The 23,108-nt window shown below is 38.6% G+C and overlaps 1 protein-coding gene across 1 annotated transcript in view; it reads right to left on the bottom strand.

The window, feature by feature from the left end:
* LOC126455755 (leucine-rich repeat and calponin homology domain-containing protein-like) overlaps nucleotides 1-23,108 on the bottom strand; it is a gene marked incomplete at its 5' end in the record, with an annotated part of 460,007 nt that overhangs the window by 57,164 nt on the left and 379,735 nt on the right. Inside the window, 7 exons of the mRNA XM_050091521.1 lie at nucleotides 5,195-5,303; nucleotides 5,597-5,713; nucleotides 8,747-8,856; nucleotides 10,845-11,009; nucleotides 11,137-11,373; nucleotides 12,639-12,775; nucleotides 17,290-17,522. Coding sequence (XP_049947478.1) covers nucleotides 5,195-5,303; nucleotides 5,597-5,713; nucleotides 8,747-8,856; nucleotides 10,845-11,009; nucleotides 11,137-11,373; nucleotides 12,639-12,775; nucleotides 17,290-17,522 — 1,108 coding nt within the window. The remainder of the gene's footprint in view (nucleotides 1-5,194; nucleotides 5,304-5,596; nucleotides 5,714-8,746; nucleotides 8,857-10,844; nucleotides 11,010-11,136; nucleotides 11,374-12,638; nucleotides 12,776-17,289; nucleotides 17,523-23,108) is intronic.

The raw sequence follows: 23,108 nt of genomic DNA, 5'->3' as shown, positions 1-23,108 counted from the left end.
GGGAAGGTCAAAAAGGAATCGGTACGTAATGTGAAAGCTCAAAGCAGTCGTGAGGGCACAATTTCATTTTCCGAAGGCAGAGTACAAGGGGATTGTGGGACCGAAGGCTGTGAACATTCCATTGAAGGACAGTCATGAGGAGGAAGAGATGTAGGGCTGCCAATTCAGTGGCCACCGAGTGACAGCCGGGCCGGTGTAGAGTCAATACTACAGGGCACAGAAGCAGGAGTATCCTGCTCCATGGCCTCCACAGAAGCATTAGCGTGCTTGTTTGGTCGGTCGGTCAGTGGAGTCCAATGTTGAAAAACTGTTGGTGCTCTGCACCGGGGATACAGAGGCCGGCCAGGCTAGGGTACCACATGGTGACACGGTCGATGAGGACCTTTGAGTTGGCGAAGGGGAAGACCATTTGCCTTTTGTGGACTTCTTCAAGCCCTTCCAGTTAAAGGAAGACTCAGGTGTTGTTTGGCTGGAAGGACAGAGGAAGTCTTCATGGGAGTACTCCTTCTGTCCTTTCCGGCCTACCGCTTGTGTAGCTGGTGGCTTCACCCCTTGAGGTGGGAGTTTGATGACTTTTTGCACAGCAGGACAGGGGGATGGTGATGCTGCCTTGACAACCACATAGGTGAATTTTGGGTCACATGTCTGCGTGGCCATGTCCTTCATAAAGCAAGGGGTAACAAGAACAGAACTATAGATACCAGACAAGAAAATGCAGGTTTTGGGACTAGCCAGTAACTTGCGAGCAACTGGGTAAGACACCATTTCCTTTACCCAGATCTTTTGAACAGCCCACTCATCAAGATACATGGGACAATCCCGAGAGGAGGCGGCACAGCTGCCATTGCAGTTGATACAGTGGGGAGAAGGAGCTGGATAATCTTCCTCGTGCGCATCCCTACCACAGGTGACACATTTGGCTGGGTGTCGACAAGATGCTCTAGTGTGGTTGAAACGATGACACTGGTAACACCACATCAGGTTCAGAATGTTTCATAGCCTGCTTTGAGCTTGGACGGAAGCACCTCTCAATCAAAGGTGAGAAAGAGAGTGCAGCTGAGCACTAAGGAGAAATCAACCTTTTTCAGTACACAATGGACAGCAATGACACCCTGATCAGAGAGGTAAGATTAGATTTCGGCCTCGGTTAGACCGTCGAGTAGCCTGGTGTAAATTACACCACAGGAAGAATTCAAAGTTCTATGGGCCTTGACACAAACAGGGTAACCGTGGGGAAATGAGGCAGCAAGTGATAGTTGTGCTCGAGAATCACAAGCGTTCTCCTAAGGCAAAGTGCCATTCCGTAAACGAGAGTAGGATTTATTCCATAAACCAGAGCAGGATTTCACAGGGCCAGCAATTGCATCAACAGCCTTCTGAATAATAAACGGATTTACCGTAGTGAAGGACTGACCGTCTTCCATATGTGAGACCATGATGAACCGGGGTGCAGCGGGAAGGGTATTTGAATCATTAGCATAATTACGTTTACGTTTTGTAGAAGTTGAGTGGGAAGATGATTGACTTATCACAAGGAAATCCCCTTTGATTGTCAGCGTCTCCGAGGGCACGCTCCTTTGAACTGGGAGCTGCCTTCACAAGGGGGCGCATCAGCCTTAGGTGATTGTTCATATCTCAGGTCACACCTCCCAAACACCTGACAAAGGGACCCATCAGCAATTTGAGAAGGTTATAGCTCAGGCAATCACCTATCCCTGGGTCTGGTTTGTACCAGGGGGTACGTGTGAACCCTATCTGTCAACCCGGGGCTGGGAATTATGCGTTACCCAGTCAACTGTTATGCGTCACATGTGTGGGCCGGCCTTCATTAGCGCACGGAGGGGAAGAAGAAAAAAGAGGATCCTCAAACGCCAAAGCGGAGGAATGAGAGAAGAAGAGAAACAAAGAAAGGAAAAGGGAGTGAATAACAAAGGAGGGACTGTTCATAGGTCAGCGACAGAATGCAGAATATTCCCAATAACACTCGAGACATGTTTCCCAAGGGAGGGGAAAAAGAATAGCAAGAGGACAGACACGCAGAATGAAAGGGAAAAAATGCTGCAAAAGCTCAGGTCCCAAGGCAACAAAGCACAAACCTACCAAAGAGTGGTGAGCTCCCTGGGGGGAGTTGAAAATTGAGTTCAGCACCACCATTTTTGTTTTTCTTCTGTCAATTTTGATGCTCATGTCAATGCAAGTGTCTGGACAGTATCTGCAGCTCACCTACATGTTAATGTCCCAGAGCTAATGTTTCAAGTTCTCCCTCATTTGATCTGATAAATCAAAATCCTCCTTGTGATCTGACATTACTTCCTCTAGTTTACTGAATGTGTAACCCTTTTTACTTGTTATAGTTGCCCTTTTTACTTTGATAATTATTGTTGGTATAACGGTGTCATGGTTGATAGTACCAGTTTCAATGTGGACATACTCAAAATGGTCAGGTCTATTTGTTGCCACTACATTCAATATATTTTTGCCATAATTCATTTCCTCTCCTAAAGACCTACTCAAAAATGGATCACAGTGTACCATTCACTGAAACACAATGTTATTAATTAAATAACACAATACTGATGTTGACACTCCCAGTGCTTAGTGCAGGTACTCGGGGTAATGGAACACATCCATGTGCTGATGTTAACAGAAAACAAATGTAAACTTAAGTAGAATGCACACCCATCATTCCGTCAACCATTGTCAGTTGAAAAGACGTGTGAGTAGAATGTACACCAATGAAGAGAAGGTAGAAATGCTACCCATCTATGGGGAATGTAAGTTAGCAGAACAATAATTGCAATACTGTTTTCTTTTGTAGGGGTACATTTAGTACAATAGTTTACTCGTTTTAAATACTGTTGTGTAGAGTAGGCATACATAAAGGCTGTCCTTCCTACAAACTGCATCAACATAACGTTTCTTTTATTGCTGTTGTTGAAGGTAGGCAAAATGCTACGCAGGCAGCGGAATTGTACAGAGAGCGATATCCTGACAAGAACCCACCTTCCTGACAGATGTTTTCTCTTCTTGTTGCGATGCTTCAGGAAATAGAAGTTTCAACCCACGACAATGGAATCATCATAGTATTCACACAGACAAAGCTGCCAAATTTATTGTTCTTGCTTCCTTTGCTATGAATCCACACGTGAGCACACAACGGCTTGAACACAAGACTAGCACTCCTAAAACCAGTGTACATCACATTTTTACACGTCACTGGTTCCATCCTTACTATGTACACCTGCATCAGGAACTGCATGGGAATGATTTCCAGGATTGTGTACCGTTCTGTCAATGGGCACAGCAGCAAATCCTCACCAACCCAAACTACTTCTCCAATGTTCTATTTATCGTTGAATGTTCCTTCTCAAACAAAGAACAGGTAAATACAAGGAACATGCATTATTGGTCCAGCAAAAACCCACGATAGCTTAGACAGGTGGAACATCAGCGTCAATGGAGAGTTAATATCTTGAAGGGGTGCTTGGTACTACAATTATTGGTCCTTATTTCATCAATTGTAGTCTAAATAGCACAGCATATGCCAACTTCCGCAGACAAATTCTTCCTTCTCTTCTGGATGAAATGTCGCTAAGAACCAGAATGCTTATGTGGTATCAACATGATGGATGTCCAGCACATAATGCCTTGCATGCACATCGTGTTCTGGACTGAAGGTATCCTACCAGGTGAATTGGTCAAGGAGGAACAGTTACTTGGCCTGCTACGTCTCCTGATTTAAAACCTCTAGACTTTTTTCTTTGGTGATACATTAAAGACGTCTACTGTGATATTCCAACTCCAAAGGACACACAGAAACATATCATGCTTGCTTGTAATTCTCTTCAGCAGGCAACACTGGAAGCAGTAAATAATTCTCTCATTCAACAAGTGCACCAGTGTATCGGTGTCCAGGGTCACCACTTTAAGCACCTTTGAATTTTCTACTCCTGGGCAATGATACAGGACAGCCAAAGTCAATTTTGTATAATATTTTTACTTGGTTTTCATTTGTTTTCTGACAATTCCAGCAAGTGGACGAGTTTGTGATCCCAGGCTCAAAGTCAATGTTGTGTTATGTAATTAATAACGGTGTTTTTCAGTGAATGGAATACTGTGAAAAATTTTTGAATAGGTCTTTCGGAGAAGAAATGAAATACCGAATAAATAAAACAGGGTGCCATTTAAAAAAGCCAGACTGCTGTTCCTATCTTTGTTAAAAACAAAGCTTCAAAGGAAGCAATCATGCTGATTGATGTCCCCCTGCTGGCTAAGGATCATTTGCTTGAAACATTTTGTAATTTGCATCTGGACAAACAGTTATTTAGGGTGGTCAAGATAAGTGTGTGTGTGTGTGTGTGTGTGTGTGTGTGTGTGTGTGTGTGTGTGTGTGTGTGTGTGTGTGAGAGAGAGAGAGAGAGAGAGAGAGAGAGAGAGAGAGAGAGAGAGAGAGAGAGAGAGAGAGAGAGAGAGTTTTCCCTTTCGTGTGTGCCTCTCAATGAGTCAATACTTTTGCTATTCACTGATTGGTCTCCTTTACTTCTGAATGACATATGTTCCAAGTAGTTTTCAGAGAAAGCACTTAATCTTGTTTTGGAGGCTCTCTCGTCACACCCACCACTTGCAAAAATATAATCCAATTGACTGTTGGAGGATTTAAGCCTCCCCCAAGCTAACAGTATCATGACTGGGGGTACGTATGTATTGTTGAGCCTAGGTTTTCTGTAAACTTTGGATGGTGATGTATTGACTATTGAGACATCATCTGTAAATAATAATGATGATGATAATGATAATAATAATAATAATAATAATAATAATAATAATGACCTAAGTGAATTAAATAAATGAAATGATGGCTACTGTTTTACTGAGTCTTTCACTCAAGGGCATAGTCTGTATTATTGTGAGACTTCTTGAAATGTTAAAACTGTGCACCTGTCCCAGAACCCAAACCTAGGCCAATGCATTATGTGGGCAGTGCTGTTGCTGTATGAGCTCTCCAGGTAGAGGGAGCTAAGTCGGTAAGGTCAGTGTCCACCTAAGGCAACTGTCCAGGTTTGAGCCCCAGGCCAGTCGCAGTTTTATCCTGTGAGAAAGTTAAATTTTTACAGTTTACGGAATTTGTTCTGCTTATTCTTTTTCAAGACACTATTAATGTCCTGACAACAGGTCACATTAACTGTGTGCCAACCTGATTCATGTTGTTTAATGGCTGCAGCCCACCTTCTCCAGGAACACGTGGTCGATACACAGTCAGCCCATCCAGAGCTCGCTGTTGCCTGAGGGCTTCCTTGTATTCCCTGCAAATCGATGTCAAACAAGTTATTTCAGAAATATGAATAAAACTTGTAAGATATAAATCCAAAGTGTGTTAATGCTAAAGAAGATACCATCTCAGCAAAACTTTTTATGTGGTTTCTGATGACACATTGATATAAATTACTGAATTACAAGTTCTTAAATGCAGTCTGCAAGTTATTCCAGACAGGACACTACTGCATGTCCTACAAACCCAAAGTACATTAGTGACATGAAAAAGAGTATCATTGCAAAACATTTGAAAGAGGATAAGAGGTTTCAGCACTATTCAGACCTGTATGTCTGTATGTGATCCAATGGCCGCTTGTCTTCAACTGCACCACTACCGTTGACAATGACATCTGTGGATGGCGACTGGGCAGGACCATTTGTCACCGTTTTGTTAGTGCCACTGAAATCAAACTTCATACATTAGACTGATCAAATAGTATTGCAACGATAAAAACAAAAAGTTTACACACTGATCTTTAAGTGTATATATTAAGAACTTCTAAAAATGTTAGAGAAGCTGAAATTCACGCATCCATACATCAAGTATCTTAGCAGCAGAATTTACCTTCACTACCTTATTTGTATCTAAATATACCACATAGGTCTCACATTTTTGATGTGCTATCTACTTTTCTTAAGGTTTTGTATTAAGCTGTTAATAAATGAATAAAACATAAAACAAAGTAATTATCAAATGGCATATGGTTGCACTGTACGCATTCACCATCACACTGTAAACCACGGCTGAATTCAAGCAGTGCAAAACAATAAAAAAAATTATCTTCCAATTAAGAAGTCTAATGCTTTATTACCCACCCAGCAGTCATACATTGAGGAATGCATTTCAAAAACACACAGAAGATAAATTCTTGATGTACTTAATTGCTCACTGCAATGTTGTTTAATCTTGCTCCTATGAATCTCATGTTAAGATGTCTTCTACCTCAAATATTCACTACATTATTTCAATTCCCGCAAATCCCACAGACAAGTGAAGCTAATTTATTTACAAGTTGATTATTCTACACAAATCTCTGTCTTTGGATTCTTCTGTGGCAGATTTATGGAAAAATTTCATATTTATCACTGAAAAATAATGGTGTGGATGTTCTATAATATTCTTTTATGTCACAGACTGTTATTATTCTTAAAACCCAAATAAATAGTGTAGAATTTCCACTCTTTTTGTTTTCATTGGCAAATGTAAAAATTTTGTTTTCTTGCTGCTTACAGGTAGGAAATGGAAGGGGCTGATAAACAGAAAACAAACAAACAAACCACAAACAAACAAACACACACACACACACACACACACACACACACACACACACACACACACACACACACAAAAGTCACACTGTTGTGGTATATATTTCTGAAGCTGCATGCTGCCACACATACGATGCTGTATGATGTATTGCATTCTAGTGCCATTCAGACAACAAGAATTAAACAAACAGTGACATTATATATGCCATGCCATAACAAAAGCAATAGTAACTCTTTGTGGTACTGAATATATCCCACTTTATAGACAATATACATAAGTCGGCTTTACTTTTTGTGAATTTGGCAGCTTTGTTTGAGTGACATGTTGATCACTAGTGTGGCCTTTGCTACTGGGAGAGCAAGTGAGTGTCATGGCTAAACTCATTAGTATGAGAGAGTGTTATGTTGAACTAGTGACTGCTATAGATGTGGAGCATGTGAGGTACTTATCTTGAGGTATTGTGCATATCAGTTTGTTAAGACCTTAACACTACATGTAATGCCATAAATCTTAGATGAGTAGCATTCAATCACAAGAGATTAACTCAGTGGTGTTCATCACAAATTTCTTCACTTATTCTGAAATCAGAAAGTTTGTGTAACAGCTGCAGAAGGTGCAAGCAGTAAACTCGAAATGATAGTCCACCTTTCTTGTGGTCAATGAAATATGTTGCTGTCTTTTTTCAGTATTGTTTCTGTGATTAGGGCAACAGGCTAATGGTTGATAGATAACATTCCACATCATGTTAAATTAATTATCCAGCTATTTTAAACAGTCAATACTTCACTACATAAGGAGCTGTTACACACAAAAATAGGCATAAAGGTAGTGAAGTGGAGGGAAAAGAAAAGAGTGAAAGCCCACCACCAAAATATCACTGAAATATCAGTTAAAGTATTTGCAACTACTAGTTTAAAAATTAATAATAGTATGTATATAAATTATGTTCTAATAATTAATGTCTTTTTCCAACATCAATGTCATCAAATTTATACAATATACATCAATAGTTTAGATAAATACCCAAAACAACACGCTTCTGAATTGTTGAATTATTATAAGTGAATGTCATGTGACATACAGATCTAGTTCCAACTTTACTATTGAAAAAAATGAAGTGTTTATGAGAAAATTTTGTATGTAAAGGTTGATTGATTATTTTGCTGCACACTGCACAAAAACAACATAATTCGCAGTTGTATTATTAATGTCTTTATGTAACACAGAAATACTGTGTGTGAAGTATCAATGTAAAAACACCTCACAGAATGTTGTCATGAAGATACTGAGTCTTCTCAAATATTCTTGAATGTTTTAAATGTTCATATTATCATCTTATCGTATAGCATGACTCATCACTTCATAATACAATTCTCATCAGGACATATCATCACAAACTGAATTTCCAACACAATATTGTACATTTTGGACACCAAATGTTTAAAATAATTAATAAAGAATACCAAATAATATTATGGGAACAGAAAATCAAAATTACTGTCAGTAAAAAAAAGAAAGAAAAAAGGAAGAAGACAATACAACTGCACGTGTAATATGTCAAAAGAAAGGAATTCTTACAAAGCAGCAACAGCCATTACTTAAGAAACATCTAAGGTTAATGAAACGACTTAACAACGCCAGAAAACATTAAAGAAAAATTGTACTAAGTTTCTGCGTAGGCTGAACATTTTCCAAGCTTTGAATGTCACTCTGTTTAATGTAAGAAAACAGAACAGATAATAGATCACGGTGTATTAAATTAAAAGTTTGTGGTGTGCTCTAAATCTGCTCTATGTCAGTACAGGTACGACAATGAACTAATGGATGTAAGTGACAACACAGTAGTAGTAACTTTCAGTATGTCAATAAAAAGTATAAAGGACAGAAAGGAATGAAGGAACATTTTACAGTAAGCAATAAACAGACATCTTACAAATTATAATATGAAATGTATTATTAAAACATAAATAGATACAGAAATGTGTAGTAATGCATGCGTAACAACAAACAGTATGATACAAGAAGCAAACTACGTGCACAACATGATTAAATTGTTGAATATTCCAACTGCAGGAAATGGAACTGCAGTAACTACTACATTGAGACCACCACCATACTTCCATGCTGCCAGCTGCTCATTCATGCACTGCCGAAAATTCTTACCTCCCAGTCATTGGTTTTACATCATCTTTAGCAAGATTTTTGCCCTCTTCTTTATCACTCTGAACTTTGTCTGTCTTTCTCCTTTCTAATTCATCACAGACAGAAACATTCTGTGAAAAAAAGGCAGTTATTGGGATACGGATATTGTTTTCACAGCACTTTCACATAAATAGTTTTAAAAAATAGATGGTTTTTCCATATTATTGGTGGTGTACCAAAAATTTAAAAAAAATTCACTAAAAAAACTTCAACACAGATCAAGACTGTGTGCTGGCTCTGGACTCTTGCCAGACTCATGCCTTTTGCAAGTAATGCTCTTACTAACTGATAATGAGCTGGCCAAACATGTTTCATAGCTTTGGCCTACCAGCGCTTCACTCATATTCTCCAACTGCGCTATTTTGTAGTATCAAAAGTGTGAAAATTAAGATTTACAACAGAATTTTTTTTTATAAATGTCACAAAAATGATAAAGGAAAATGCCAATGAGGTACAGAGAAGGCTGGAGCCAGGAAAAAGCAGAAAAATATATGAAACTTCCACAAAGATTGAAACCCATGTAACCATTCAATGTAGAGAAATTTCTGATCTATGAAGGTTTAAACCACTGATACACTGCATGGTGCTGGACACTTTCAAGTTGAGAAGTTGATTACAGGGTCTACGCACAGTAGCCAGAATATTTGCAGGTTTTATAGCTGTTGACACAAAAGCACCGAAAGCAAGCGACTTCATGGTGCTGCCATGCTGTGCTATTTTAAATCAAACATTGCAAATTAATATAGATAGATTGATAGTTTCTTCAAACACAATTACAAATCAAAACTCTAATTAGATGAAACACACAGGCTGGCCAGACAGTAATCGAGGAAATCCACCAGTTCTGTAACAGTACACAAGTTACCTCACTTTCTACATATTTACATCCACATCTACAATTTAAACCCATTGTTTAGAGCATGACAGGGAGTATTTTGCATTGTGCCACATATTAAGGCTTCTTACCATTCCATTTACATATGGAGTGCAAGAAGAATAATTGCTTAAATGGCGCTGTGCATGTTGAATCGGTTTAATCTCGTTTCCATCACTCCTATGGTTTGATGTGTAGAAGTTCACAGTGTGTTCCTAGATTCATCACTTAATACTGGTTCTTGAAACTTTGTAAGAAGCTTTCCACTGGACAGTTTTTGCATATCTTCAAGTGTCTAAGTTCCACTTTTCTAGAATATATGCAGCACTCGCCAATGGGTCAACCAAACTTGTGACCATTGGTGTTCCCCTTCTTTGTATTTATTGCACATCCTGTTTTAGTACTATAAGGCGGGTCTCATACACTTCAGCAATATTCTAGGATGAGTCACGCCTTCTCCGTAAGTTGATTGATTTTTCACTGTATCTTACCAATGAACTGAAGTCTACTACCTACTTCAACCGAGCCTATGTGATCACTCCATTTAATATTCCTACAAATTCTTATTACTCCTAGATATCTATAGAAACTGACCAATTGCAGTTTCAACTGACTGACATTGCAGTCATAGGATACTACATTCTTTTTATTAAAAGAAATGCACAATTTTACATTTGTGAACATCTAAAGAAATTTGTCAGTCTTTTTACCACTTTGAAATCTTACCAAGATCTGATTGAATGCTTGTGCAGAGGTACTTCTTTATAGACAGTAGCACGATCTGCAAAAAATCTGAAGTTATTATTAAAATTCTTAATTCAAATTAGTCCTCTGCAAGCATTTCTCTAATTTCTCTTACATTTTCTTTTTGTATCATATAATCAGTTCACATTACCCTAAAATTATGAAAAATTATTTTGTGGGTACCATTTCAATTTGCCTTTTTTGTTTCCAGGATAAAGAATACATTTTCACCAGAAAAACAATTGTTTCTTCATTTTAAAACATTGCATTTCTCACCTGTCTCTCTCATTTTTATAGGCAAAATAATTATCTAGTCCTCATTTAATGTCATGATAAGACGAGTACAATTTGTGTGTTTTTGCTCTGAGAATTACTACTATATTTATAACAACTTAATAAACGGACATTAAGTCAAGTGAGAAGCTCCTCATTAACACTAACCTTGCTGAATTCCTCCTCAAGATTGATGTTATCACCTGGGCTGATGGTAGAAGGCGTGGATGTACCACTACAGCTACCATTGGTATCACGGCGTTTTACAGGTATTGGAAGACTATCTGCGCGAGACCACAGGCCTTTACTTTTATCACACTCCTCCTCAACAATCTGAAACAAAAATTGATCAAATCAAAGTAACTAATGTATAAGCAATTTTAACTCCTTAAGATAAAAATGATTAGTAATTTTAAGGTTTTTATCCTAAAAGAAAGATCAACATTTTAACATTACTCACTATTTCCTGGGACCATCGTTTATCAGATCCTCCATCACTTGTGCTGTAGCCACTATCTACATTATAACGGCGTTGCCTTAAATCAGAAAATCCATTTGAGAGGCGAGAATCTGACAAGTGGCCAACTTTTTGCTGCAACTTCCTGATATCGTCAGTCAGCAGGCCCTTTCTCTTATCACCTTTGTACGCTTGATTCTCTAGGTACTTAAATACATGTACACGGCCCCTCGTACACAACTGAAAAATATTTAGATAATTATAAAATTTCACTTTTCAAATTATGTAAACATATAACAGGATTTAATATGTTAATGAATACGTAATGTGATACGTTAATAAAGTAACTGGAAACATTTCACAATAGCTGAAGATAATGAATGAATTGGTTTTTAAAAAAAAAATAAGGGAATGTTAAAATATGTTTGACTGCCTACTCTTCCAAATAGCATGCAATTTATTAAAATATTAGCAAAAACAAAATGGTTCCTGCTGCAAAACAAGTATGATTAAACACACTCCGAGCTCACGATTCATCATTCTTGATTTGAGAAACAGTTATCTTATTATTACATATTCATCTCAAGTAACTACTATAGATTAAAATAAATCCTTGTGAAAAATGAATCACTAAGCTACTAACCTCTATTTGTTCAATTTACGCGTGCATTCAATTACATTATGAGGTGAAGAGCTAAAAAAGTGGCAAACCATAATGGAAACAAATTGAATATGCACCCATAAATATGACTCTGGAAGAGCAGATGAAAACAGTTCACAAACTTTATTGCAAATGTACCTGTAGATATATTGAAGTAGACCTTTGAAAGTTTTCTTGATGTAGATACATTAGCAGCCTTAGAGTATTACACCATATAATTCAAATTTTTATTTGCTTCTCATACTTTGCATTTCAGAATCTAATTATAAGCTTGATGGTAGTTTTTTCACATAATATGGAGCAGTTTTCAGTACATGGCATGGCAGCTAATAAGCTGAAGGTATGGTAACTTATGAAAAGAGCACTTGTTTTTACTTTTCTTCCTGTGTTTTGTTTGTAAACAACACAGCTTCCAATAAAATCAAATATTTGTGGAGGTAAAGTAACTCAAAACAAGCCTTATGAACACTGAGCTCACTATTCAGCATCCTTGATTTGTGAAACAGTTATTGTATTATTACATATTTATCTAAAGTGGCTATTAGGAATTAAAATAAATCATTGTGAAAACTGAATCAGTAGGCCACCAAGCTCTAACTGTTCAATTTCTACGTGTATTCAATTACACGATGAAGAGCTTCATGTTTAACATAAACAGTGGTCTCATTTTATGTGTCTCTTCTGATTTATCCATCCCATTTTGTGTGCTCACTCAAACAAATTGCTTTCATGAATTTAATCTAATGTATTTATACACTTATCTTCCATTGCATAGCTCCTTTTTCACAAGAAAATGAATTATATAACTTTAAATATATGTAAAAAGGAATTTATGGAAACTTACATATGCAGGTGGTGAAATCAAAGGGTTATGGGTAAGAATCAATTCAACTAATGTTGTCATGAAGCGAAGCTCTGCTGGTAATGTTGAGATTCTGTTTTCGCTTAAATTTAATCGTTCCAGATTGAGATTTGTCAAACCTAGAATAAATCATATATATTTTATGTGCTGACCTCCAAAAACATGATTTAAATGACTATTCACTTTACAGTACTTACTGAGATATCAGTGATAACAAAATTATGCATAGAAGAAAGCAACTATTGAACTAAATTATAGAGCACAAAATGTTAATGCTGAAACAACTACTGGCTATAATTAAATATGACAAATGAATTTTCTACTTAGCAACTGCAACAAATACATGAATATGAGGTAATCACAAATTTGCAAGTTTTCAGAACACACATACTATAAATAAACTGAACAACTAGTTTTCACATTGTAGAAACAAAAGTTGTTATTCATTTTGTAAGCAATTCTGCAGAGTAACAGTAAAAATTAAGTTGTTTTTCAAATTACTGTCTACTATCTGCTGGTTCCTTATCCATGCTAAAATGGAAAGATAAGACAATGTTGAACATTGTTACCAAAAATCTCAAAAAGTTTCCAATTGATTTATTACATCAGGGCATTTAAACAATTAGACAAATATGGTTTTCCTCACAAATATTATTTCTACTTATCCAGAGTGTCCCAGGAGGAATGGTCACTATTCAGTAATACAACAGGAACAATCATTCAAAGCAAAAATGACTCAAATATGGGCAATAAAGCACATACAATAATGCAATTTTTTATCTTTGCTCTTTTACTGAAGAAGTGCTCATAGTTCTTGAGTTACGCATTTTAAAGGCCGCATTTACTTGAATTTTTTGCTTTGAATCATCATTCCTGCCACATCCCTGAATACTGAACACTCCTCCATCTGCATAATGTGCCTTTTTTTTCTTTTCTTCGCTGCAGTCAGTTTTAACAGGAAATAGGAAAGTTGCATTTATGTCTTAATGGCTTACGATTAGAATATTACTATGGAATATGAATCATCTGAAACTCTGTAATCCTACCCATTTGCCATGTGAAATACTATCATTGAGGCTACTTTCCTTAAAGATCCAGGAGCTGGGGAGGTCTCTCTAATGCCCTGTGTACCTACGATCCCAACCAATTTACCCATTCATTTTAAGCAACTTCAATCCCCAATCCAGGTTTCGTTTGCAATAACAATTATCAAGACCAAGGTCAGAGAGAGAGGGCAGGAGGGAGAAGAGAAGATGGATGGGTCAGGGGAATGTAATGGACAAGAAGAGAGGGAGGGGGAGGGGGAGGGAGAAGGGGGGGAGGGGGAGGGGGAGGAGGAGGAGGAGGAGGAGGAGGAGATGGGCACAGAAAGCAAACAGGAGGACATTAGGACCTACATCCAATTCCCATTCATATTTAGTTATTGTAACATATGGTCAGGTTCCCAGGTATATAATAAAGACAGATCAACCCAACCATCACTCAAATGTGGCAGGCACTCCACTTCAAAGGCAACACAGTATTAGTCAGTCTAGTTGTCATTTAGGAATATGAGCAGAGTCAATGTGACACACCAATGTTTGGAACATTGTTTCTATGCACTGCTGCATAGCCAGTGCGCATCTGGTATAGATTAAGGGAGCATTGTACCTGATCAACTGCTGCCCATCACTGGATTATGGCAGTATACCATAGTCTTACTGTGTCCATTTTGGATATGTTTGAACATATAAGCTTCATGTGTGATTGTTTTATTGCTGATTCAGTATGAAGTGGTCAAGGGAGCATTTCAGGCAACTGGCCTCATTAGAAGAGGAAGAAAATGGAGAAATTGCTCTCTATAAAAATACTAAATTAAAGCAAGATTCCTTCCTGAAAACTGCTCTTTTCAACACCAACAACAGCAACATTTAATACAGTGTTAGATCACTGGTGACACAGACATGAGAGAAACAAAGCAGAAGAGATTAAGTTGTTAGGCAAAGGAGCAAAATCACTTTTATTTCTAACATTGTGGTTGATTAGTTGAAGAACATGTATCAAAGGAAATGGAACATGTGACAGAAGTGAGACACATACAAGAAGGCACCCTAGTCAATGCTTTCTGATCTTTATTTTAATTCTGTCCTATATAATAAGAATAAACTGTGCTTATTTTTCCACATTAAAAGTCCATGAAGCATAATGAAATGAAATTTACCTGCAAACTTGTTACAATGAGACATAAGATGATTCAGTTTTTTTTCAAGAATGAATAAGACTCATTAATTGACACTAGTACATTATAGATTATGATTCATTAAAATAAAATGTATATTTTAAAGTAATTTATCTTATTACATCACCTTTACATACTCCATTAGTCCTTCAACCATAGTTCTACATACTAACTGTTCTATTAGAGGGGCAACTAGTTTTAAAATGTAGAATAAATATTCAGTGTTCTGAAATAAATATTATGTAGTGACAAAATAAAAAATGACAGCATATCTCAGGCAGATGCAGAAATCAACGGTTCAGTTCTGGTGTGCTAACATCAAAGGAATTGCATTTCCACCTACATTCATGTAATGGCAATCTTTCTGTTATCTTTCTATTGATGGACGATTTTTCACTTCCTGCAGTTTGCGGGTTTTCTCTGTGGTCTCCTGAACCACGTCAGATTTGTGTTCAATATCAGGTTCTGTCAGCCTGTAAACTGCTGCCTTCAGCTGAAGAGAATGTTTTCAGTTGGTAGCCAGGTGACATGCTCATCTGCCACAGGCAATCAACCAAAGAATACATAGCTTGCAATTTTCTGGAATTCTTTGGCACTTTTGAGAGCCTATATGGGACATTAACCTCAAAAATTAGTTCAAATATTTGGAAATTTATATTTGTGAAAATATAAATAATTTTAATAAATTGGTTTTGCAGGAGAGGGGGGTGGGGGTGTGGGGAGGGAGAGAGGGGCACAAGTGGGTCCTGACCCACATGAAAGTGGCACACCTCAAGCCTCAACCCCCACACACCTCCCCAGGGCTGATAACTGGTCTCGGGTTCACTGTGTTTTCTTTCCTGGAATTTCTGATGTTCTTTGATGCATATGGTCAAACTACCATGTTTGTCAAAATTTTAAAAAGGAAGGGATGATGTCGAAGCAAATTTACAGTGTGTCCAGTGTTACAAATACTGGTGCAAGCACACCTGCCTTTTGTGGCATACTGATGTCTGGTAAACATTTATATTACATTTCAATGTGGTTACATTAGCTTTATTTCAACGTGTCTCTTTCTGTTTTCATGTTTAGTTAATGACATGTTGTCAACACAGTATCATCTTCACACAGAACTCTGTAGTGCAGTTTGTTGCAATGTATTAGCTGATGTATTAGCTTATGACCAACAACTGTGAGGAAGAGGAGGAGCCATACTGTAAAGTGCTTCATTGCCCTTGATTGCAATAATTAAACAAAATGGAATGTAAAAGCTTTACAATTTACCATGTAATTCATGTTAAGCAAATGTTCCCATCTCATCTAACAGTCGAAGGAAGTTTTTGTCTGTCTCCATCATCTGTTATAACATTATTTAGTTTTCTATTTTCATATTGAAAAGAATTGTTTTTCAATAATTTTTATTAACAACTTATTTTAAAAGTAGGCAAGTCATCATCATGATTTACCACTCGAAGTACCTTCATATCTGAAGAAAAATGCATGTAGCTTCAAGAGTACAACAGTATTTATAGTATCGTCAGACTTTCCTAACACATATATTTGTAATGTTCTCATCTTGCTGAGTGTAGACAGTTTCACACACCTAATAAACTTGAAGCAAAAATTCTGCTGAACTTGGATGCTATATGCTATGTGCCTTATCAGAAGCAATAGATCTTCTTTATAAAAACTTGTTGAAGACATCAAGCATAATCTGTTCGTTCATGCCTTATAACAATTATCTGCACCAGTGTTTCACTACAGAATATGAAGCAACCTCACACCTTTACACAGCGCATATGAATGACAAGACCACATGATCATGTCTGAAGGGAGGACAAAGAGAGCAACTATCCCATGAGATATAAAACAAGAAGTACATAGGTTAAACATTTAATCACTATGAATACTTCTAATGTTCTAATATGCCTGACTTGGTCATTCATGCTAGAGAAACAAGAAATAACTAATATATACTGTAAGTAGAACATACTTCCAGTGCCATTACATCTGGTGTGGGCACACTGCACCTGACTACCAATTAAAGAGTGTTGGATTCATGCATGGCATGTGGAAATGGCAGATTAGTTACTGCACATACAGGTAGCAACAGCGGTTTTTTAGAGGATTCTTATTTAATTTTGGCATAAAATTAAAATTAATAAATACTAGAGATTCACAAGAAGGTACAAAAAGTGAAGCATTTAAGAAACATTTCAGTGATGTTCTACCACAACAGGATCCCTCCAGCATTATAATTATGGGCAACACTTTATATCATAGTGTCAAGGTAGAACTCACACCATGAAAATCTTTGAGAAAGCAAGATATTACGAATGGGTGCTAGACTACGGAGCGAAAATATATCACACTATAATTAGGCTTGCATTAATTAACCCAGTTGATGCTATGCTGTATATGGAGTAGAGTGCTTACTGAGTGGCAGGTCGACTAGCTTGTTGCGGCGCAGGTTGAGGGAACGCAGTGCGGGCAGCTCCCCAATCTGTTGGGGCAGGTGCGAAATTTCATTGCAGCTGACATCAAGCGCAGCCAGTGTCTTCATGCGACCCAGCTCCTCGGGCAGAGACACCAGCTTGTTATTTGCCACCAGCAGCACTTCCAGCGGCAGCTGGCACAGTGAGCTCGGTAGCACGCTCAACTGGTTGCGGCTGCAACAGAAATATTCCAGCTGTCATAGGGTAACCACCAATCTTCTAGAAGATTACACTCATTCAAAACACCATAAAGTCTACTACCCGTAAAGCTTTCCTTGACCCCTTGGCTTCCTAATTATGAGTGAGTATGGCTCAGAAGACTTGAGAGGCCACTACACTTTTGTCTCTGGCCAATGGCAACCTCAGCAATTCAACAGTACAACTTTCAGTAGTGGTGTACTGGCCATTGATGAATGGCATGTTTTTAAGAAATTATAAATAAGCGAGGCATTGAGGAAAATAAAGAGCTATGTCAATATGGGGACTGTCTGTCATAGGCACAAAATCAGCACGATGATGTAGCAGAAATCCACAAAAGAGAACAGAAATTGAGAGGGGTTCTTACTGAAATGGCACATGTGTTAACAGAAGGCTACATTTTTTTTTTCCATCGACACATCAGAGCCACTATATTTTTCTTTCTCCCTAAACTGGAATGATTATATTTCTGTAAAAATTAATTTCAATCACATCTAATTTATGCATACTGGCACTAATCATGCTACAATCATCTTCAATCCTTCAAATACAAACATGTTCATAAACATCCATTTTGGTTTAAATACCCGGCACCATCAGGTTCCTTTCCCATGCATTAATAACAGCCACTACCTGGTAGGGACTAACAAAAATGTGTAACATCTGGAATGGATTCGTAATAACCTCAATGGAGCTACCATTAAATCATTTACACAAAATCACTGAAAAGCACCACAGAAATCTAATATATGTCATAAACACCAACTACGAAAACCCAAAATTGTGAGATACAATTTCAGAGTTTCATTAAAATAACTCCCTCTAGTGTATTATCCTAATCGGCATACAAAACAATTCTAACATATTAATATGAACATCAGTTCAATGACAGAGAGTCACACAAGTTCACACCAGTGACTACAAATATTAATATAATGGACATGCCAGTATCCTGATTACATGCTGAACTGGCAGAAACCTGACATCTAGAAAAAAGTTTCCATTGAAACTCTCATGAACAACAGAATCACAGCAAATACAAGAGAATTACATATATAGATAAAAAGTGTAAACACTTATGAGCTGAACATTATCAGTACCTGCTTAATAGGTGTGGAACACAACACAGAACAATACTGTGTGACGTGGATTCAACAAATCTTTGGTAAGTTTTTTGGAGATACGTGGCACCAGATAACATACAGATCAAGCAATTGTCATAAATTATGGGCCAGTAGTTTGTGAGGGCGGCGCTGGTGTCAGATAAAGTCCTAGATGTCTACATTAGATTCACATCAAGCAAATCTGGTGGCCTAGACATCAGCATCAACTACCTTGCTCCTCAAACCACTATAGCAGGATTCTGGCCTTGTGATGTGGACAGTTATTCTGCTGGAAGATGCCGTTGTTGCCAGGAAAGGCATTAAGTATAAAGATATGAAGTTGGTCTGCAGTATTCTTCGCGTGGTCCACAGCTGCCATAGAGCCTTTGAATAACACCACAGGTCCCGTGGAAGGCCAGGCAAATGTTCTCCATAGTGTAATACTGCCTCACCAATGTATCAATGTGGTGCATGTTTTGATCACCCTTTTGCCAGTATGATTGCGTATCCAAACACAATCTAAGACCTGTTGCAGCAAGAGGCGCAATTCATCCAACCAGACAACATATTTCCATAGTTTCACGGTCCAATCAACATCTTGCAGGCTACTCATAGTTTCACCATCCTCCAACCACTGTCTATAAAGCATCACAACACTAGCATGTGGACAGCCAACCACCTTTACCATCTCTGAGATGCTTGTTCGCAGGCAAAGGGCCAGAAAAATCTGCCTTTTGTCAATGTCACTTATGTCAAACGATTTCCTCATCTATTCGTAGCTACAATGGTTGCCCATTCATCTCTGCTCCACTTATATAATGCCACAAGGTGGCGTTCAGTATTGCTGTGAGCAGGGGTCATAATGTTTTAGTTCACTTTAGTTTTAGCTCAGTTTAGTTTAAACAAGAACAATACTACAGTAATTGCACGCACAGTAGGTGGACATGCCAGATGGCTAAATAGACACATGGACAAGAGATACTTGAAGAAGTGAACGAATCTTTCTGTCTCTGAAGTTGAATAGGTGAATAAGGACAATGCAACAAAGACAGCAGCAATAATGACACAAGACACAGGACGTTTCTATAAACAGAAACAGCCACCAAAGTCCAAAAACAAAAACCACAGGTTACAGAAAGCTATATTTCAAGTACATGTCACAATCAGTGTGAAACATTATATATAAAAACAAAGATGAGGTGACTTACCGAACAAAAGCGCTGGCAGGTCGATACACACACAAACAAACACAAACATACACACAAAATTCAAGCTTTCGCAACAAACTGTTGCCTCATCAGGAAAGAGGGAAGGAGAGGGGAAGACGAAAGGAAGTGGGTTTTAAGGGAGAGGGTAAGGAGTCATTCCAATCCCGGGAGCGGAAAGACTTACCTTAGCGGGAAAAAAGGACAGGTATACACTCGCACACACGCACATATCCATCCACACATACAGACACAAGCAGACATATTTAAATATGTCTGCTTGTGTCTGTATGTGTGGATGGATATGTGCGTGTGTGCGAGTGTATACCTGTCCTTTTTTCCCCCTAAGGTAAGTCTTTCCGCTCCCGGGATTGGAATGACTCCTTACCCTCTCCCTTAAAACCCACTTCCTTTCGTCTTCCCCTCTCCTTCCCTCTTTCCTGATGAGGCAACAGTTTGTTGCGAAAGCTTGAATTTTGTGTGTATGTTTGTGTTTGTTTGTGTGTGTATCGACCTGCCAGCGCTTTTGTTCGGTAAGTCACCTCATCTTTGTTTTTATATATAATTTTTCCCACGTGGAATGTTTCCTTCCATTACATTGATATCAGTGTGAAACATGATTGACAGGGAAGACAAAAATGAAACAATTAGGAGCTTCTGAAATATGGTTCTGCTCAACACTGTTGAAGGTAATATTGATCTACTGAGTACAAAATTAATGGATAATAAAGATCAAAATGAAATGAAGAGACAGAGTGGTTGGACACATTTTATGACATAGTTGTTGTTGTTGTTGTTGTTGTTGTTGAAAACAGTGGCTGAAGGAATGGTAAAGGGAGAGTGTCACAAGGAAAGGTATGGATATGAGTATATAAGGGAGACCAGGTGGTGTGTAATGAAGCAGTTATAATGAAACGGAGAGGATAGCTGGCAAGCAGCAGGAGTGAACGGCTGCAACAAACCAACTTCAGGGTCGATGATGAAAGCAACAGTGTACTTAGTAGTAGCAAGTGCAATGTAAATAAAAGTTATTACTTTCGATTACACAACAAATTTAAGCTATTGTAGTTAGAGTCAAAAAGAGGTTTACACATTATATATACCTAACTTGATATGGGACCTTCATAAAATTTTCAGGATCCCCAAGCTCAAATATCTGAAACTCACATCAGAGGTTAACTAACCAAAATTATTCATCCTCAAATTATGTTTTATAATGTTGATAGGAAGAATTCCGTCTTATTTGTGTATACCACATATGTTTCGCCTACTCATGCTAGGCAACTTCAGTGGTTCATAAATTAAAAGAAAATTATTAATTATACATATTTTGATATAAGTTATTCCTTCTCTTTCAAGTCTTACTCCCTCTGTTGCTATGGGATTGACATGTGATGGACGTACAGAACTCTTCGGCTGGACACATATAGCCATATTGTCACTCTAATATCTGTAACTACTTGCGTATGTGCAATCGGTTGTAAGAACTTTCACTACCTAATTGGCTAAACCAAGCCAGCACAAGGTGGCTGAGGATTTCTCTCATCTCCTGATCCACTGCAACTCTCTTCTATATGAACATTTATATTGCAGAAAACTTACACAGTTTAACAATGTTTGCTTCAATGGAAGCTACACAAAGTTGTCAGAAAGCATAAACACCACTTTATAGACAGATACAGGTCTTAGTCAAGTCAAAGAGTGTTACGGTAGAAGATCCTTAAAAGGCAAATAAAAAATCAAAATATCCTGAAAGAAACCAGAGGAGGCTTGTAAACCTGAAATTATATGCCTCGTTTACAGTTATAACCGTCTAAGGCGCTATTACAGTGTTAATGGTCTAATATTGTAGTTCAGATAATTACTAGGGTACGGTGACAAATATGCAGGTACTGTTGGTTGGTTGGTTGGTTTTGGGGATTAAAGGGACCAGACTGCTACGGTCATCGGTCCCTTTTTCCAAATACAAAGAACACCCACAGAGAATAAAAACGAGGAACAGAATAGATCACAGACGATAGAGAACAAGAGAAACCGAGACAAAGAAAAGACAAAACGAACTAAAACCACACAGAGTGTGACGGTGGTTGGCCGACCATAGAAATAAAAAAGGAAAAGCCAACCACTTAGAAACACATTAAAAAAGCAGTTTAAAATCATAGGCCAAAGGCCAGAATCAACACAAAACAATAAGAGAAAACAGAAACACTCAGATTAAATGATAAAATCCCCCTGCCCGAATAAAACGTAAAACTAAGTCAGCCATAGTGGAGTCGTCTGCTAAAAGGGCAGGGAGCGTAGCAGGCAGCGCAAATGTCTGCCTGACCACAGCTAAAAGGGGGCAGGCCATCAAAATGTGGGCCACTGTCAAAGCCGCCCCACAGCGACATAGAGGAGGGTCCTCCAGGCGCAGTAAATAACTGTGTGTCAGCCGGGAGTGGCCAATGCGGAGCCGGCAAAGAACTACTGAGTCCCTGCGAGTGGCTCGCTGGGATGACTGCCACACAGCCGTCGTCTCCTTGACAGCACGGAGTTTATTGCGCATTGTCAGTTCGCGCCATTCATCGTCCCATAGCGCCAAGATTTTGCGGCGGAAGACTGCCAGCAAATCAGTCTCTGGGAGGCCAACGCCCAGAGATGGCTTACTGGTGGCCTCTTTCGCCAGGCGGTCAACATGTTCGTTACCCGGGATACCGACATGACAGGGGGTCCACACAAAGACCACAGAGCGGCCGCAACGGGCAAGAGTATGTAGAGACTCTTGGATAGCCATCACCAGACGAGAACGAGGGAAACACTGGTCGAGAGCTCGTAAACCGCTCAGGGAATCGCTACAGATAACAAAGGACTCACCTGAGCAGGAGCGGATATACTCTAGGGCACGAAAGATGGCAACCAGTTCAGCAGTGTAAACGCTGCAGCCATCCTGCAAGGAACATTGTTCGGAATGGTCCCCTAGAGTGAGCGCATATCCGACACGACCAGCAACCATCGAACCGTCAGTGTAAACAACACCAGAGCCCTGATATGTGGCCAGGATGGAATAAAAGCGGTGGCAGAAGGCCTCTGGAGGGACTGAGTCCTTAGGGCCCTGTGCCAAGTCGACGAACACACCATGGGGGTGTATGCAAAGTAGCCCGGAAAGGAGGTGGAACAGTGAAACCCTGAAGCCCAGAGAGAAGCTCTTTGACGTGGACCGCTACTGTACAACCAGACCGGGGCCGAAGTTCTGGCATACGGACGACCGACCGCGG

Source organism: Schistocerca serialis, chromosome 2 (assembly GCF_023864345.2).
Source record: "Schistocerca serialis cubense isolate TAMUIC-IGC-003099 chromosome 2, iqSchSeri2.2, whole genome shotgun sequence".
NCBI classification, from domain to species: Eukaryota; Metazoa; Arthropoda; class Insecta; order Orthoptera; family Acrididae; genus Schistocerca; species Schistocerca serialis.
This window is presented reverse-complemented; position numbering and strand designations above follow the sequence as displayed.